The 20,156-nt window shown below is 44.2% G+C and overlaps 1 protein-coding gene across 1 annotated transcript in view; it reads right to left on the bottom strand.

Annotated features, from left to right (window-relative positions):
* Window positions 1–20,156, bottom strand: part of CDH23 (cadherin related 23) — a 398,194-nt gene that overhangs the window by 189,121 nt on the left and 188,917 nt on the right. Inside the window, exons 12-13 of the mRNA XM_060274909.1 lie at window positions 15,998–16,147; window positions 11,472–11,630 (exon numbers count right to left, since the gene is read on the bottom strand). Coding sequence (XP_060130892.1) covers window positions 11,472–11,630; window positions 15,998–16,147 — 309 coding nt within the window. The remainder of the gene's footprint in view (window positions 1–11,471; window positions 11,631–15,997; window positions 16,148–20,156) is intronic.

Genomic DNA, 20,156 nt, shown 5'->3' with positions numbered 1-20,156 from the left:
TTACTCAAAAAAACACACGGTGGCTTATTTTCAGGGGATGTCTTATTTTTTTATTAAGTATTTTTGGGGTATGGTTTATTTTCGGGGTATGGCTTATTTTCGGAGAAACACGGTACCTAAAGAGATAAGAATGGAACATATGGATTTGAACATACACTTTTGTAAATCAGATTTGATCGTAGCTACGGTAATACCCAGATATTCTTGTCCTCAATGCCAATGGCCACAAACACCCCTGTGGGCCGTTGCAGTTCCAGAATCCAGCCACTGGAGGTCTTGATTGCTCAGCATGATGTGTAGGTTGATTGGCAGGGCTCTTCCTTATACAGTGGTACCTCGACTTACGAACGACTCAACAACCGAATTTTTCAACTTACGAATGGGGGTAATGTGCTTACGAATGTCTCGACATCCGAAAGGAAACCACAGTGGTTTTAGATAGGGATTTGTTGACTTACTAATTTTTAGATAGGGTTGCTTCGACTTACGGATTTTTCCGTTTCCAATGCAATCCTATGGGAAATCGCGTTTCCAATGGCGTTTTTCGACTTATGAATTTTTCGACCTACGAAGGTGCCTTTGGAACGGATTAAATTTGTAAGTCGAGGCACCACTGTACATGGTGTGCCGTTCCTATGATTTTGCTTTGCAATAAGCCATCACCACATTTTTGCTATTTGGGATGCTATATCTGCATCTTGAAGGCAGTCCTGTTGCTCCCATCCACACATGGCTCGAAGAAAGGTGCTTTCAGAAGAAGAAAACATTCTGAAAAGTCTGACCAGGGTAGGATAAGTGCTGATGCCATCTGTTTGGTTGAGCATTGAATACCTATAGCACAAATGAAGCCTGGTGAGCTTAAGTTTAGGCTTAAACGGCTTGCTGGAGTTACTGGAAAATACTTCAGAATTTGAACTAATAGATGCATATTAAGAGCTACTAACTGGGACCAATGATTTATTTCAGGCTTCATTTTTAAGTGACCTGGCCTGATTTGCCTGGACTAATATGCAGATTGGAACACAAATATCATCTGGTTCTCACATTGCCCCGAAATTGACCTACCTCTCTGTCTCTACTTGTCATTGTTCCTTAGCAAAGGAATGAAGGAATAGGTGGGGAATCAAAAGCAGACCTCCAGAGAGCTTAAAAGAAGTTAAGTGTGGTATCATGAGATTCAAGCAGGCAAAAGCAACTGATCTGAATCTAATCTACCAAGCTACACTGGGAGCAAATCATGCAGAGAGAAGGATTAGGGGGTCAGGGTCTACCTGCAAAGTAACGGTCTCTTGAGTGATCATTCACTTAAGACCTCCAAAACCAAGTGAAAGGCATGCTGTCACAGAACAAGTAAACTTTCCTTCCTCCAACTTTTTGATTTGTTTAAAAGCAGCAGAACAACCTCAGCCTCTATCTGCTTGCCACCACTCACTCACACTCCCAGTCAGTAAAAGCCCAAGTATCCACATATCCAGGGATATAAGTGTTTCGGTCTGCATGAGTCTTCTGAGGATTAACACCACTTTGCTTTATCCTATAATTTGATTCTGCAACTTCAAGCTTAGGAGGAACAGATATTTGAAGTGTAAGGATGTAAGCTCCGAGCGACACTACACCCCTGCTATGCCGAAATCAGTCACTCACATTTATTGCCAGCAGCATCACTGAATGGTGGAAGCTTTTCTGAGTTGCAGACAGCTGTATGAATTAATACAACTGTTCATCACTGCCAGGACATGGAGACTCTGGAGCCTGAGCAGGTTGGCAACTGTCTGTTGGCTCCCAACCCTGCTCACAGACTCGGGATGGAGCAAGGCCATTTTGTCAGCATTACTTCTATCCATTGTATTTGATATATATATCAGTGTTTCTCAACCGCTGTTCCGCGGCACACTAGTGTGGCGCGAGACGCTGGCTGGTGTGCCACGGCGTGCGGCGACGAGAAGGGCGATTTAGCGCTGACGGACTTCCGGCGAGGCAAGATGGTGTGTGGCACGGCAACGCGAAGCTCCTGAGAGCGACCAGCGTGCCCGTGCCGCCAGCCTAGCCTCCGGACCGCCGCCGCCGGTACGCGGGCGCCAAGCGAGCCCGGCGGATCGACCGGGGAGCCGCTGGAGGCCCCCCCCGGCGACCCCACTGGAGCGACACCGAAAGCACCCGGCCGGAGGATCGACGGACCCCTGGGCCTCAAGGCCCAAGAACACTCGCTGGGCTGTGGACTCCGCGGCGGCCGCAGACTCCGCGGCAGCCGCGTGGGAGTCGGAATCGCCCGGCGGATCAAGCGGGGAGCCACTAAAGCCCCCCCCAGCGAGCCCGCCGGACCTAACCCAAAGGCGCCGGGAAGAGCTCCAAAGCCCGGGACCCCCCTCCACGCGGCGGCCGTGCCTCGTCGCCGCAGCTGTCGCCACCACAGCCGCCCCAGGAGAAAAGGAAAAGGAGGGAGGCCCCCCCAGGTGAGGGATCACCGCATCGGGGAGCCACGTGGAGAACCGGGGCACCGGGAGTCAAGGGACACCCCGATTACGCTGGCGCCATTGCTGCCGCCGAAACAACCACCCCCAAGGAGGAGTAGGGAAGAGAAGAAAGGAAAAAGGGAAAGATAGGGAGGAGAGGGCCCCTCGCCACCCCCCAACCCAGGTGAGAGGGTAGGGAACCTCTCCCCCCCCCAGAGGGAAACAGAGTTAAATTTTTTAACTTTTTAAATGGTGGTGTGCCTCGAGATTTTTTTCATGGAACAAGTGTGCCTTGGCCCAAAAAAGGTTGAGAAACACTGATATATATATATATATATATATGTATATGTATATATATATATATATATATGTATATATATATATATATATATATATATATATATATATATATATATATATATATATATATATATATAAAATCTGAATGGAAACCCAAGATACGAAGCAAAAGGTGTTATAGTAGCACCAATTATTCCTATCTGACTTTTATTTTAGTGATAAATAAGGAGCAAAAACAAAAGGGTAGAAGTAAAACTTGTGCCTTTTACTAACCATGGCTCAGGTAGAAATTGGTAGGGTCTGTCCCATCCTGCAGTCATTATTGAAATAGCAAGTGCTCCCCTCCCTTTACCCTACCCTGAACAACCGGCCATGAAACCTTTTAATAACATAACAGAAAGGTCAACGAGAGCGAATTTCACACTTCTTGAGCAAGCTGGTTGTTGTAAACTTCATAGCCTCCAGGAGCAGGAGATGCTGAGAAAGCAAAGAGCACCCTAAATCAACATTTGGCGGGGAAGCGGGAGGGGGGGCTTTGACACTCTCCCCTGAATCTCAGGGAGTATTTGTCCAGGAGCCAGGGAACATTTTTTTCCATTTACAAAGAGGTTGCTTTTTCTGTTCATTTGATGGATTGATGGAAGAGGGGTTGTACACTCAAGAACAAAGTATGAATGACACAGTGTACAACTCTATTGCTGCACATTCAGCATCAAGAGCTTAAAGCCTCTCCCCTAAAGACTAAAAAGCTGAACAACAATTCTATTTTGATTGTATTGCAGGAGAAAATGCACCTGTGCTGACTGAGAAGGAAACAGAGGGAGGAAACAGAGCTTGCCATGCAGCTGAAGAGGATGAACCAGCTTCTCTTTGGCAATACATTGATACACAGCCTTGGTATTGCTAACCATGTTAAATTTGGTACAGGGTACCTCTAGCCCTAGATTTGCAAAGCAGACCTTTTGAAAGCAAGTCTTCATAGCATGAGGCCTGCCTAGAGGCATTCTCTGCATTCCCATGCAGGCTGCAGAAGCTGCTGCCTTAAAGCCTGCGCTGTCCAGCTGTTCACCTGCAAACAAAACACTTCCTGAATCTCATATGATAACGATGAGCACAAAGGAACTGAAGGGAGGAATGCAAAATAAGAAAAAGAAAATGTGGGATCAGAAGAGTTGCGGGTGAAACGCGAAAGAGAGAGCACGCAAATCCAGAGGTAAAAATATTTCAGGAAACTATATAAATGCTTCCACAGGCCAACTGCATCTCCAACCAGAGCATCCTGTGGAGCTGTGTGTTTGAACTTGTAAAGAGGAAAGGAGGCAGAGCAAGCTGGAAGTGGAAAGGAAAAGGAGGCATTGAATCCCTGCTGCTTGCAATCTCCGTTGCTTCATAGCTGATTTATAAGTGAAAAAGGCAGCAGTTTCTCGGCCGTCAGAGACTTGAGTGGGATGAAATGCTACAGAAAGGCATGGTCATTTGTCATCACTGGTGAAGTTCTTTTTTCCTTTTCTGGTACATTTCATATACCCAGGCCTAAATAGGAGAGGTGGAAAGGCAGCAGTGGAGAGGTGGAAAGGAGCAGCTCTTTATTCAGCTCATAGTCATCAAGGAGAAGAAGAGAAGAATGGCTCTTTTCCCAAAACCATCTGCTTATGTACATTATTTACACAATGGGCCTTGCGTGATTGGCTACTTCAGGGCTACACCTGTGAGCCAATCAGGTTGTGGATTGACTTCTGCCTGCAGCCTGATTGGCTGCTCCTACAGGCCAATCAGGTTGCAGATTCACTTCTGCCAGCAGCCTGATTGGCTGCTCCTGCAGGCCAATCAGGTTGCGGATTCACTTCCACCTGGAGTTGGATTGGGTAGCTCCTGCGGACCAATCAGACTGCTGATTCTGAATCCTATTGTTCTAGGATTCAGCTCAGTACATAACAGTACTAGACTTAGGCTATTGGAAACCTGAGCTCAACTTGTGTTTTGTATTTCACTGAGTGGCCGTCTTCTCTTCTTCTAGTTCTGCTGGATCTCTCAGCGGCTTTTGACACCATCAATCATAACATACTTCTGGACCATCTAGAGGGGTTGGGAGCTGGGGGCACTGTCATGCAGTGGTTCCGCTCCTTCCTCCTGGGCTGTGTTCAGAAAGTGGTGGTGAGGGATGAGTGCTCAGACCCCTGGGCTCTCACTTGTGGGGTGCCTCAGGATTCCGTCCTCTCCCCCATGCTTTTTAATATCTATATGCAGCCATTGGGAGAGATCATCATGGGGTTTGGGCTGGGTGTTCATCAGTATGCGGATGATACCCAGTTCTACCGCTCTTTCAAATCAGAACCAGTGAAGGCGGTGAAGGTCCTGTGTGAGTGCCTGGAGGTGGTTGGAGGTTGGATGACGGCTAACAGATTGAGGTTGAATCCTGACAAGACAGAAGTACTGTTTGTGGGGGACAGGAAGTGGGCAGGTGTGGGGGACTCCCTGGTCCTGAATAGGGTAACTGTGCCCCTGAAGGACCAGGTGCGCAGCCTGGGAGTCATTTTGGACTCACAGCTGTCCATGGAGGTGCAGGTTAATTCTGTATCCAGGGCAGCTGTCTCAACTCCATCTGGTACGCAGGCTGAAACCCTACCTGCCTGAAGACTGTCTTGCCAGAGTGGTGCATGCTCTAGTTATCTCTCACTTGGACTACTGCAATGCGCTCTATGTGGGGCTACCTTTGAAGGTGACCTGGAAACTACAATAAATCCAGAATGCGGCAGCTAGACTGGTGACTGGGAGCAGCTGCCGAGACCACATAACACCTGTCTTGAAAGACCTGCATTGGCTCCCAGTACGTTTCCGAGTACAATTCAAAGTGTTGGTGTGGACCTTTAAAGCCCTTAACGGCCTCGGTCCAGTATACCTGAAGGAGCGTCTCCACCTCCATCGCTCTGCCCGGACACTGAGGTCCAGTGCTGAGGGCCTTCTGGCAGTTCCCTCGCTGCGAGAAGCCAAGTTACAGGGAAACAGGCAGAAGGCCTTCTCGGTAGTGGCACCCACCCTGTGGAACGCCCTCTCATCAGATGTCAAAAAGAAAAATAACTACCAGACTACCAGACTTTTAGAGGACATCTGAAGGCAGCCCAGTTCTGTAATTTGCTTATTTCCTCTCTAGCAATTTCATAAGGATGCCACAACTTAGTTAACTTTGAAATTTCTAATTGCTCCCAACTTTTCTGAATTAAATCTTCGGTGTTCTGTTATTTTTTTCCAGATTTTAGCGTATAATATCCTTGCAATGGTTACTATGTACAAAAACCTGTGTTTTATACTTCTCTTTGTCAATAGTAATAATAATAATAATAATAATAATAATAATAATAATAATAATAAGCACGACAGTGGTTCCACCTTTATCTGTATCTAGAACAATTCCCTGAGCATCTCACGTTACCATTTGCCAAAATGTGCCTTTTTATACACCCCACCACATGTGAAAGTTGTTGCCTTTATCTTTATGACATATCAATATTATGCAAACTTCAAACCATGTCTCAATAATATTTATAAGCTGCTAACCCTAGTTTCCAAGTTTTCACATAACTGGATGCTCTGATTAAAAACTGAATTCTGGTTTATTCAGCTGTTTGCTCACAGAGTAGCACAAAGTGGCAGGAAAGAGGCTGTGTTCACCCACAATCAACTTGTGTACATCCCACCTTATTAAGCCAGGATATGATTCTGCAAACCACATAGTAACTTGTCAAATTAGCCCACGACAGAGGCTGAACTGGTTCTCCAAGATCTGTATCCACTGGACCATATAGGCTAGGCTCTCAGTTGCACCCTGAGACCCAAGCATTTAAATCAGGCATCCCCAAACTGCGGCCCTCTAGATGTTTTGGCCTACAACTCCCATGATCCCTAGCTAACAGGACCAGTGGTCGGGGAAGATGGGAATTGTAATCCAAAACATCTGGAGGGCCAAAGTTTGGGGATGCCTTATCTAAATAGCAACAGCTTGAGTCAAAGTGTGTCAGAAGGGAGACAAAAAAACCCCCTCAACATTTCCAAAAGTGCTGGGAACAAACACTTCCTTGGCACAGTAGGTAGAGTGCTAAAGTGTCTATGAACCACCACCACCCTTCCTGGCCCTTGCATTTTTAAAACTGCCCATGTCTTTGCCTGAAAACCATGGTAGGCTTGTGCTGCAGAGCCAGCTGCTACTTTGCTGTCACCAGAAAGGCTGACACATACACTCCCATATCCTAGGGACCACCCTCATTAGGCAGAACTCACAAAGCACAAAGGAAGCTACAGCAAACAGATGAAGAATTACTCCATTCATTCACAAAGGGCCTTGAAACTACACAAATCAAATGGAACACAGGACAATCAGGAAGATATGATTCAGATGGAGGGAGGGAACCCAGTTTATTTACTGGCCTTTCATAATCTGTGTGCTTCTTTCTGAATCAAGCTTACATCTGTCTAGACTAATTAACTCCTTAGAACTTATGCACAGTCTGCTCTCTAACTATGCACACGTGAACCACTTTGGGCATTGGAAAGGAGTTTCAAAAGTGCGCCAGGAGTCTCTCCTTTGTTAAGGGAAGTGCAAGAGGAAGGAAAGCAACATGTTTGTGGCATGTGAAGAGCTGGCATGGGTTCCTCCCAGAAGATGGCACATTTTATCTTGTTTTTTCTCTGAAGCAGCTACCCCAAAGTAACAAGTGAGGTATGGCATGAGCCATGCATTGTTTCCAAGAATCACATTTTTAAAAACACATGCGCACAAACCTCCCTCCATCCTATCAGCTACCAAAACACCTCCACTGTTAAATATTCAGAACCAGCCACTAGGAGTACACCAATAATTCACACCTATCTATATGGCTAAAACATAATGGCTGGGGTGGGATTTTCAGTGATGTATGTGACCATTTAGACCAGGCATCCCCAAACTTCAGCCCTCCAGATGTTTTGGACTACAATTCCCATCTTCCCTGACCACTGGTCCTGTTAGCTAGGGATCATGGGAGTTGTAGGCCAAAACATCTGGAGGGCCTCAGTTTGGGGATGCCTAATTTAGATTCCTTCCTCCATCTTTTCCATGTAAGCGTGATCCATGGACAATTGGACTAAGACACATTTAATAAAAGAATAACTTTAAACATGTAACAGAACATATGGGAAGATCTATATGGCCTAAATTATTCAGAGATTGCTTAGTCAGATTGCCAAGTAATTCGTGCGTTTGTTTTGGGTGTGTGTGTTGAAATCCAGCTCTGCTAGCCTTTAACAAATGGTGCTACTACTCACTTATTTAAAAACTCACCAACGCATGTGTGTGAAAAGCAAAGCAGTTGATTACTGTGTAGCACAATATGCAGATTACTGAGTTCTTCCCATCACCATTCATCTAGAGAATGTGCCACTTACATGAACAATCAAATAAGCAGCACTTTTGACATGTGCAGAGTGTTGCATCTCAAACCACCAAAGAAAGCGAACAAGCACTTTCCGAAGCCTGTTAAAAGTTTGGGATCAGCTGGGAGGGCAATCTGGATTTCAATGCTAATTGCATACATTCTGATTTATCATAGAAGATTCGACTCCTGGCATTTTGCATTTGCTCTAAAATGCTGGCATAGCTGGAAGTGCAGGGATGGGGGGGGAGATGCTGTAACAATCTCATTGTTTAGTGTCTGACAGCCTGACTAGCTAAACATCTGTTTGAAATATTAATAACTGTCAGATGGGAACAGCTCAGGGGCTCTGTACGGTTTCACACCATCTGTTTGTAGAATAAACACACTTACATGCACACACTTGGAAACATTTTGTCTGAGTTCTACATTCCTCGTCTGCTACTGTTTGCATATGTAGGTTGATGGGAGGTAGGGGACTGTAGTGTCCCAGGACCACATGGGCTGGTAAGTTTGAGCATGCTGCTGGGGAAAAGACTAACTGAGGGCAGGTACATGTTACACTGCAGACAAGCTTCCCGTTCCTCAACTATGCGTCTCCCGGTGAACTCCTGTAACACCCATAAGAAAGCAGCGCACGTGGGCTGGGCAACTACAACCCATTGTAGCTCCAAGGCACATGTCCAGTGTATGTCCCCATGAATTTACAGACACTTCCCTGCCTTCAAACACTTCACATTTACCAGAAGACAGGTTGCGAAGAAACTGCAAATGCACCAGCCGCATAAAGTGTGAATCGGCCCAGTGAGTTGAAAACATGCAAAAACAAAACAAAAAACACACAACAAAAACCCAGAGGAAGAATTCATGCATATTTAACAACTGTGGCATAAAGACACCACCAACCACTTGTATTTTTCTTCTTTCAAAAGCCTCTTAATATTTGATTTTTTAAAGCATGCTGGGCTTCTACTACAAGCAGTTAAGATTGAGGAAAGTGGTATCTTGAAAAGATGTCCCTGGGTACTTTTTTAATTTCCCATTTGGAAGATATGCATATATTGCCCTCTTCTAATTTGGGGGACAAAGTCTTGATACTTCATTTAATTCAACTGGCTTTGTTTTTCCTTTCCTCCTGCTGCCCCTGCCCAGGCTTAGTAGATCATGCTAAGCCAAACAGGCCTTAAACTGAACCCAGAATGTAGAGGCAGTTGGAAAGCATTCTATCCACCCAAGAGCAATATACTGTATATGAATGAATGAGCTTCACAGGTTTGCAACAGTCTTTGCCGCAGCTAAATGATTCCTGATCAACTAAGGTACCTTCTGCCTAACTGACTACCTAAGATTATCATAAAGGGTTCAAAGATCACAGGATGTTCAGTACACTACAAACACAGCTGGACTTTTGCCTTTTATCTCCCGTGTCCCACACATTTTCCTGTCTCCAACCGTGCCTGTATTGACTATTCCACACTCTTGCTGCTCCTTCCTCCCTGTATTTCTGATCAGCTCTGCTTCCTTTGCCTTCTCCCTAATAATGCTTTCAAAATCTCACATATCATCTGCAGAAGCTCTACCATTTCCGCTTATGACTTCTGTTATGTCATGTGGTCCTTGTCATTGACAGTCAGTGTAGTGTAAACATTACAGTGTTGGACTATGACCAGGGAGATCAGGGTTCAAATCCCCATTCAGCCATGAAACTCACTGGGTGAACTTGGGCCGGTCAGTGCCTCTCAGTCCAACCCACCTCATAGGATTGTTGTGAGGATAAAATTTCCCCTTCTCCCTTGCAGCTCTTCAGACACCCTCAAAATCTGCTTGATAGGGTTGGAGGGAGCAGATTTTTGGGTGGTGAGGAGGAATGGGAAGTTCTGCTGCTTGAGTGGAACTCCACTTGTGCAGTGTTGGATACAACCCTGAGCATTTGACTGCCGAAGTATGCTGGACTAACAACCGATAACCTCAGAATGAAGTGGTAAGAGAGAAAGCTTAAACTACACGAGTGACCCGTGCTTCCTTTTTTCCATGCTTCCAGATTGTGGTACAAAATGGGAGGTGTCCTTCCCTAGCTCTCATAATCAACAGTGCATTTAGCTTCCCTGATAGTTGCCTGGCAATTGTCCTTTACTAAGGACCCTCTGTGGGTTAAACCACAGAGCCTAGGGCTTGCCGATCAGAAGGTTGGCGGTTCGAATCCTCGCGATGGGGTGAGCTCTCAGCTCCTGCCCACCTAGCAATTCCGAAAGCATGTCAAAGTGCAAGTAGATAAATAGGTACCACTCCAGCGGGAAGGTAAACGGTGTTTCCATGTGCTGCTCTGGTTCGCCAGAAGCAGCTTAGTCATGCTGGCCACATGTCCTAGAAGCTGTACGCCTGCTCCCTCAGCCAATAATGCGAGATGAGCACCGCAACCCCAGAGTCGGTCACGACTGGACCTAATGGTCAGGGGTCCCTTTACCCTTTACCTTTAAGAACCCCTGGACAGTTAAGTCCAGCCGAAGGCGACTCTGGGGTTGTGGCACTCATCTCGCTTTCAGGCCAAGGGAGTCGGCGTTTCTCCACAGACAACTTTCCAGGTCATGTGGCCAGCATGACTAAACCACTTCTGGCGCAATGGAACAGAGCATGCAGAAACGTCGTTCACATTCCCACCACAGCGGTAGCTATTTATCTACTTGCACTGGCGTGCTTTTGAATTGCTAGGTTGGCAGTAGCTGGGAAAGAGCAACGGGAGCCCACTCACCTCACAGAGTGTTTGTTGTGGGGGAGGAAGGGAAAGGAGAATGTTAGCTGCTTTGAGAATCCTTCGGGTAGTGATAAAGCGAGATATCAAATCCAAATCCAAATCCAAACTCTGTTGCAGGGATTGGAACTGCCAACCTTCTGATCAGCAAGCCCAAGAGGCTCAGTGGTTTAGACCACAGTGCCACCTGCATCCCTGGTTGTCCTTTAGTAACCTCACTTAAAGGTATGCAAATCCATTTGGGGGAACCAGTCAGGTGTCTGTTCTCTTCATTAGGATGCCCACACTACCAAATGACAGCTGATTGGTCTTTTCGACTAAAACTTCTGGCTTTATACATATAAATTATGTTTTATCATAACTGCTCTGGAGTTGTTGGGTTGTTTTTTGTTTTTTTACAATGAAGAGGATAGAAATGTTTTAAAAACGAACCCTTCATCATTTTCTAATGCACTTCTCTGCTGATCCATGGTTCTGTGATAGACCCTGAGCAACCTAACAGTTTCAAAGGAAGAGATATACAGTGGGATGTACTTTTTGAATAGATGTATGAGTTCTGCTTACCAGAACACTCAGAACTGTAGTTCCCACAGTAGCATTCTCAAACAGACTGATGTTGTAGAGGGCTTGGCTGAAAATTGGGCGGTTGTCATTCTCGTTGATGAGGTTAATCTTCACCCGTGCAAAGCCAACATGGTCTGGCATGCTCTCATTTGCAAACAGCTGAGTGGAAACAAGGAGTAAATGATTAGTATGAAATTTAATTTGTGTGTCTTTAGAGAGAGTTAGAGAGAGAGAAGTTCTAAATGTCCCTTGATTTCCTTGAGTGGACTGTTATGACAGCAACAAGGATTTGGCAGGCAGGCTATGCATCAGGCTTGAACCAGAATTCCACTGAATATGCCTGATGCATGAGCATCTTTTCAGTCAAAAGCTCACAGATTTACACTGCCACATTTCCAGGTTACAGCCCCTGGATTTTAACATCCAGAGCCTTGAAGCTTTATTTCCCTATTCAATGAAGTCAAATCTCAACCTTGCAATCAAAAGCATAATCCATGTCTAAGCGAAATGACGTCATTTGTAAATCCCACCAGTAAGGAAATTCTGACAGTCTTCTTTACATTTTAGATGCATTTTATTTCTTATAAGGACATTAGGTACATTTTGAAGTCCATAAAATCCGGCTAGCATTACAGGCACCCCACCTTTCGTTTTGTTTGAAAGAATGTTTGCAGTCTTCAAGCTACAGAAAAGACTGATAAGCCTGAAAACTTAATACCGAATTAGTGAGGACAGCAACTTTGGAACTAGAGTATGTTCAAGATATGAACTGACCTGGTTTGGGAATCAAAATTATGAACATGGCCAGATTCCCACTTAATTTGGGTTTCGTTCATAATAGGATGTGCTGCTGCTGCTGCCAATTAGCCCGGCTTGCCAGTTTTTACCACTCCTTCCAAGCAAATGTACCTCCCAGAGGGGTTGGGGAACTGGTGGCAGGGATGGCTTGCCTGCGGGAGGCTGGAGAGGACTCTACTTAACTTGAAATGATGCTCTTGAGAGTCATTCATGCTGGAACTCACTGGATTTGTAGCACTGTGTGCATCTTGTTTCAGATGAGTTGAAGACACATTCATTACACGTAAACTAGAAGCCCATAGACTTCTTTTTGCTGCCTTTTATTCTGAAAATTCACCCACTTCAGCTTTAATATGCCTATCAGGATTTAGTTGTGGGTTCCAGTGTCATGTTTGTGATACAAGCATCAATGCCCCCAGGAACTACGGCAAAGGGATTTGCCACTACCTTACCCTCTTAACTTTTAAAACCCAAGCAGGATTTAACCCAATGGTTTACATTTCTATTTTATGCCCTGTAACCTAGACAACATCTTAAAAAGCAGAGACATCACCTTGCCAACAAAGGTCCGTATAGTTAAAGCTATGGTTTTCCCAGTAGTGATGTATGGAAGTGAGAGCTGGACCATAAAGAAGGCTGATTGCCAAAGAATTGATGCTTTTGAATTATGGTGCTGGAGGAGACCCTTGAGTGCTCATTGGAAGGACAGATCCTGAAGCTGAGGCTCCAATACTTTGGCCACCTCATGAGAAGAGAAGACTCCCTGGAAAAGACCCTGATGCTGGGAAAGTTGGAGGGCACAAGGAGAAGGGGATGACAGAGGACAAGATGGTTGGACAGTGTTCTCGAAGCTTCCAACATGCGTTTGACCAAACTGTGGGAGGCAGTAGAAGACAGGAGTACCTGGTGTGCTCTGGTCCATGGGGTCACAAAGAGTCGGACACGACCAAACAACAACAAAAGTGCTCTAGGAAGGCAGGATTTTATTTATGCTTCCTTGCTGGTGTATAAAGGCCCACTGTCAAGACTAATAGCAACAGAGGCTGCTGGCATGATGTTTACAGAGCTGCTTTGACTTTCGAAAAATTTACAGCTCACCCAGACATTGGGACATAGCTGAAGCAGGCATCTGGAAAGAGCTTCAGTGCTTGATAGGTGCATTTAAACCAAAGTTTTATAGAACATAAAACTTTTATAGCTTCAAAACATAAAAGGGAGGGGGTGTTCTATTTAAGCTTCTGCAGCTGGGGCCCTAAATTTTGGAAGACAATGCTCACAGCAGATCTCTTTTCATTTTCTTCTTCTTTTTTGGCCAAATTTTAATATTGTGAAAACAGTATGAACCAGGCAAATGAACAAGAGCTGTGAAAGCCCCTCCACATGTGACTTTTGCTTCCGTCCCTGACTTTTTAACAAACATATTGCACTAATATTTTGTCCCTGCACCTAGTGATGCCAACCTCATTTCCTATTACCCAATAACATGACAATCATACATGATAAATGATACAGTGAGGAATGCACACCACATTTTTATGTCATTCTCCCAAAGGCTACAGGCTAATACACGCTTGTCAAATATATAGGCACACTGATTTTTGGGGGCCCTACAGTTCCTCCTCCTAACATTCCCTTAGTCAGCAGTTGCTTTTTATACCCATGTCTGATGAAGCACAGTTAGCTAAGAGCATTTCCATTAAAGCAGGCCAATTATTAATCTGCTTTCATGGATAGGTAGAAAATCCAGAAGACTGCATCCAACAGAGGATTCTTTCCTCTATGCATTTGGCCCTGCTGAGTCCTCTTAGTATGATCCACCCACAACAGTAGTACTTTTACACATCACTCCTGTGAGGAACTGGTGTTGGATAAGTCAGATGTCCATGACCAAACTGGCACACCCATCATTAGATCTGGGAAGGTCTTCTTCATTACAAGAGTTTCGTGAAGGAAAATATTAACTGCTAGAAGAGGAAACTTTTGCAAGCCTTCTGTACTGATCCCACAGGACCAATTCAGGAATGACCTTTGTCCACTCACTTACAAGATGATGATGATGATGATGATGATTTATTATTTATACCCCACCTATTTGGCTGGGTTTCCCCAGCCACTCTGGGTGGCTTCCAACAGAATATTAAAATACAATAATCTATTAAACATTAAAAGCTTCCCTAAACAGGGCTGCCTTCAGATGTTTTCTAAAAGTCTGGTAGTTGTTTTTCTCTTTGACACCTGGTGGGAGGGCATTCCACAGGGTGGGTGCCACTACCGAGAAGGCCCTCTGCCTGGTTCCCTGTAACTTGGCTTCTCGCAGCGAGGGAACTGCCAAAAGGCCCTCGGCATTGGACCTCAGTGTCCGGGCAGAACGCTGGGGGTGGAGACGCTCCTTCAGGTATACTGGATGCAGCATCCACTTTGGTCCTTTACAAGTTTCAAGGCACCAAATAATTCAGAGGTTTCACAGGTTGCCCTGTGTTCCAAAGCACGGGATCTCTCAGGTTGAAGGGTAGTTTTAAAAGGTAGTAAGTAACAACAATAATAACTTGCCCATTTGCCCCCTAGGCAGCTAGTTTGCAGTGAAAGGGCTTTCAGAAGGAAATCATTACAAAAGATAGTAAACACAACAACATTAGTAAACATAACAAACAACAAACCATGACTTGTTAGTTTCATCCCTATTAACTTCTACATGTCAACAGTAACTGGAGGAAGCTCACTGTGAAAGCAAGCAATGCCATTCATCACAGAACATGGAGGCTGATTTTTATTTTTAATGGGAATGTTCATTCAAGTCATTCCTGTAATGAACATAAAAGTGCAGAAGGTGTTATAGCTAAGTTTGATGGCGATTGTCATGGGGTATGTTCAACAAAAGGACCAAGGTAGGCACAAGCTCCAGGCAGCTGTGCTCCATTAAGCATCTGCCTATTCTGGCACAGCTGTCACATGACTTAATTCCTCCACTGCTAGGCCTATGGCATAGGGGCCATAAACTTTATGAAGACACACAAACTGCATTTTAACTACTTCATATAAAGTGGTACACCTGGAGAGGAATCACACAGGGAGGCCACATCTTAAAACAGATGCTGGGAACAGAGACTCTGTAAAGGGACAAAAGAAAAGAACTTAGAAATGGTCTGGAAGCTTATTTGCTTATGAAAGAGAAGAGAGTGATGTTTATCAGAACTAGTCCAGTAGGATGGAAGCACATATACAACAATGTTTGTGGAAATGAAGTTTCACAGAATCCTTTACTTAAAAACAGATGTCTTTAGCTGGTGTAACATTATGATGAAGAGTGCCAGCTGACCAGCCACCATTTATGTCCTCCATCACAGATCCCTCACCTGCAATATTGGACAATAATACTGGTCTGCTTCAATGGGCTGTTGTAAGAATTTTTGAGAGAACGAATGTGAAAGCCTGAACTCTTGAAACATGTTATGCGGATAGTAATGTTGATTAGATGAATTCGTCTCGCAATCAAATGTTTTATCATGTTAGTCACTGGGAGCTCATTCTATCATCGAGGAGTACTTCAAATTCTGAACTATTTTACTGCAAACTCTACTTGATTAATTTTGCCATACTCAAAAATCTGTCTCCACTCCCATATATTATCTTTCTCCACAATGTAGATGGATGGTATCCAACCATCTTCAATCTCTCTTATGTTCCACCCTCCCTTAAGTTGCTCACATATCTTTTAAAAGAATCCTTACAGAAAATTCATAGCGAGGGATTGTCTCAAAGTCCAGCGGCACTGCAACTCTAATCCGGATATCTGCCTTTCCTTGAATTGACGTTGGAGAGATGATAAAGTGGTTGGAGTTGTTTCCCACCAGGTAAACTTCAAAAACACTGTTGAGCCCCTGAAGAAAGAAACAAAAAAAGGGAGTAATATTAAACCTGAATGAGCCTGACTGGTTGGTGTGCAGATAGGGATCACCAATGCTAAACACATAGGAACAGTCTACCTAACTTAACAGAAGAAAAGTGAACAGAACACAGTCTGAAACTAATATAACACAATGAAGAGTGCAACAAAAAAAGAGATGGAATACATTTTTTATTTAAAAAAATGGCAAAGAAAGAAATATGTAAATATGGAGAATGGGAAGCCAAGGTTTGTTTGTGTCTACAGAACTCAAATAGTAGCAGTTTACTCTAGCAGCCACCTCGGCAGTCAAGTACTGTAACATCACTTCCATACTGGAACATAAGTACATCCCTTCTGGATTAAACCAAAGGGCCCTCTAGTCCAGTTTCCTGTTCTCACAGTGGGCAACCATATGCCTATAAGAAGCCTGCAAACAAGACACGAATGCAACAGCACTTTCCCTACTTTTGCTCCCCAGAGGCATACTGCCTATGATGCTGGAGGTAATATCTAGCTATCATGAGTAGTGGCATGGATAGCCTTATGCTCTGTGGATTTGCCCAAGTACACCTTTAAAATTGCCAGAGTTGGCAGCCATCACCATTTTGTGGTAGCAAAACTATGTGCTGTCTGAGTGCCTTTCATTTCACCCCCAGCCCAGCCCAAATGCCCATAGATTTCCAGGAAGCCTTGAGCACCATCTTTATTTTGCATTCTTCTTAAATGAATAATATTTGGGGGTCAAAAACACATTCAGTAGAACCTTACATCTTCTTGATTAATTATTAATCAAATATTAATTCCAAATGAATTTCTATGAAATCTGTGAGACCACTTGTATGTATGTATGTATGTATGTATGTATGTATGTATGTATGTATGTATGTATTTTTGCTAAAGAGCACATAGTTGGTGTAAATCTCCCCTTAAGTAGCAGTAGTAGCTATCTTTATCACAATGGAGAGGAGAAGAAGCCTCAGCATTAGAACTTGAGCAGAGAAGGGGGCAGCTAAAAAAAAAGTTTTGTTCCCCAAAAAACTGACACTTCACAATCTCCATGCCAAACACTGTGCTCCTTCCCAGAGCCCAGCCCAGCAGAGCACATTACAATAAAGTTGAAAAAACCGCTGGAGCTGAATTTCCAATTTTCCCCCAAATGGAGTCAGTCTTGTTGGAAGGAGGGACCAATTAAATGCACGAAGGGGCACTAATAGCAAAAGCTGGCTGAGCGTGACAGCTGAGAAGCGGGTGACATGGCTAGAGAATCCCCCTTTCCATTTCTGCCTCCTTCCTCCCAACCAAATCCAACAATAAATATCCTAGAATGCAGCAGAAAAGAGCTAAAGTAATATTGGTATTTATACAGTAACCAGAGGTGAGGGTGATACCTCACAGACAGGTTTAAGAAGACCAGGTTCCAATTCCAAAGATCTGGTAACTTGAAGAAGCCCCAAAAGTATCGCATTGAAATCTAAACTGAAAAGTAAACAGTTGTAAATAGGGTTTTGTCCTCCAGGTAGCATGTGCAACATGAAAATAACCAGAATCTGCCAGCTCAGGCTTCTGCTTAGTGGAGAATGAAAAGGGTTCTCTTTCTTTTTCAAAATACAATTCATCCCAAGCATGGGATTATATTCTCTAATTTGCTAGAAACACCCTTTGGGAAGATGTGATAACCATAGGCTGCACCAAACAAGGCAAATGTATCTATGATAGCATATAGTGAACATGTCAACAGATTTCTAGGATACTTCCCTGCATACAGACTCAATCAAAGGCCAAGTCCTATCAATTGTAGAAGCTGCAGAACCTTTCAAGGACTGAACTGCAAGAACACTTGAGGGCCTTGTAAGTCAGATGAATGAAATGTTTACTTTAGCACCACAGAAGTAGAAATCCTGGAACCCCCCAAAAAGGAACAAAAATTTAAACTTCCTAGAAACCTGGGTCATAGAAAGAATGAGGGCTCTCCTAACATTCACGGTATGCCATTCTTTCCACCCTAAATGACGGGCATTTAGAAAGAAGGCAAGACGATCTCCTCAAACCTATTAAATTAAATGCCCCATTTCTGTTTGCACAAATCTGCAGAGAATTTCTCTAACATTGACTGTTTATTGAATAGTCATTCTGGTGTATCTACAGGAAGGTTCTATGATGTCACACCAAGTGCATTTTCCAGCGCATTTTCCCAACACTTTCGAAGGTCCCATTGGTGAAAGTGGAAGTTTCCCTGTTCTGGTTTCATGGAGCCATGAGGCCGATTTAAACCTACATTATGGCTATTTATGACTCGTTGGATGAACAACATCTGGCTACTGTAAATGTAAGGGCATGTGGTGGTTACTCACGAGTAACGACGGCAGGTTTCCAACTGTCTTTTAACTGTTTTATTTGTGCAAACTATTTACAGTGCAGAGCTACAGAAGACATGTCCTTCTCAGTCACTCGCAGAATCTGGGAATGCCCCCTTCCTGTTACGAGCTCAACAGAAGAACTTGGACACCCCCATTCTCCACCTACCCTCTTTGCGCTTGACCCTTCTGCGCAGATAGGGCATCGGAAACAATGTTTCCCCTACTGAAACCTCCTGTTTCAGGCAGTGCAAGGGCTCTTCGCTACCATCTCTGAGCCCTCTCTCCACCCTTCTGACCACCCCTTCTTCCTCCCCATTGGACGACTCGCTGCTATCCTGGCTGGAAGAGGTGGTGCTGGAGAGGAGGGGCTGGGGATCCCGGTAACCCGATCTGGCCTCCCTCTCCTCCCCGCGGACCCTCTGGGAGATCCCTGACACTAAACAAATGACTCTTTTCTATCTTTATGCTTAATGATCAACAGTTGGCCACTTACAGTCAGAGTTGCTATACCAGGCCTCTGCTGTATATGCACTTTAAACTAATGCAAGTAAAAAAAAATACAAAATCAGGTTTGCATTTCTTAAAAATCATAGGCAAGAAACTTTTACATCTGGTAGGATTCATGCTCCATCAACCCACTCACAAATTATTTACATAAACCATGAAAAACTAGAATTTTGTACTGGCCTAGGGGGGACTCTGGGGGGGAGGGAGAGTGGGGTGGGGAGAAACTCAACTATAAAATGGACCACTTCTGGCTGCCTGCCTTTCATGGGACTCCCTTGTGGCAGGAGGGGGCCTGTGGAGGGCGGACAGGAGGAATGTGAGGAATATTTTAATGGGTTCAAGAATAAGAATTGAAATTGGAATGAAGAAATCTGCTAAGATTAGTAAATTGAAACTATGAACAACCAGGTAGAGGGGATATGAGGAAGTCACTAAGATATGGTTAAGAGATTTAAAATATGATGATGATTTTTCTTTCTTTTTGGTTTTTTTATTCTATCTACTCTTTCTTCTTTTTCCTTTTTTTCCTTTTTAGATTTTAAAGTAATTATGGAAAATCAGCTGGGTGGATACCCGCCTCTACTTTTCCTTACCATCCTGGGGCCTCTGGTGGCAGGGGGGGGCTCTGGAGGGGGGAGGAGGGAGGTGGGGAGAAACTCAACTATGTAATGGACTGCCTTCAACTGTTCTCTGTTCATGAGACTTTCTTGTGGCAGAAGGGGGCTCGTGGAGGGGGGGAGAAGAAGGCAGAATATGTTTTTTATGTCTTTCTTTATTATGTAAAATTAATAAAAATTATTTTTTTTAAAATAGAATTTTGTACTGGCCTTATTTCTGCCGTAATTCTTCAGCCTGCTTGCTTTTTTATTTATTTACTTATTTTAACGAATTAATATCCCACCCTTCCTCCCAAAGGAGCACAGTGTGGCAAACAACAAGTGATAAACTAACAAAACTTCTTAAAGACAATTCCAGTATAGGGGCAGATTAGGAAAGATCTCGGCTTAATAGTCTAGATCACACATCCCCAAACTTCAGCCCTCCAGATGTTTTGGATTACAATTCCCATCATCCCTGACCACTGGTCCTGTTAGCTAGGGATCATGGGAGTTGTAGGCCAAAACATCTGGAGGGCCG

Source organism: Zootoca vivipara, chromosome 5, assembly GCF_963506605.1.
Source record: "Zootoca vivipara chromosome 5, rZooViv1.1, whole genome shotgun sequence".
Classification (NCBI taxonomy): Eukaryota; Metazoa; Chordata; class Lepidosauria; order Squamata; family Lacertidae; genus Zootoca; species Zootoca vivipara.
The sequence above is the reverse complement of the archived record's forward strand: the minus strand, read 5'-3'. Positions and strand labels throughout refer to the sequence as shown.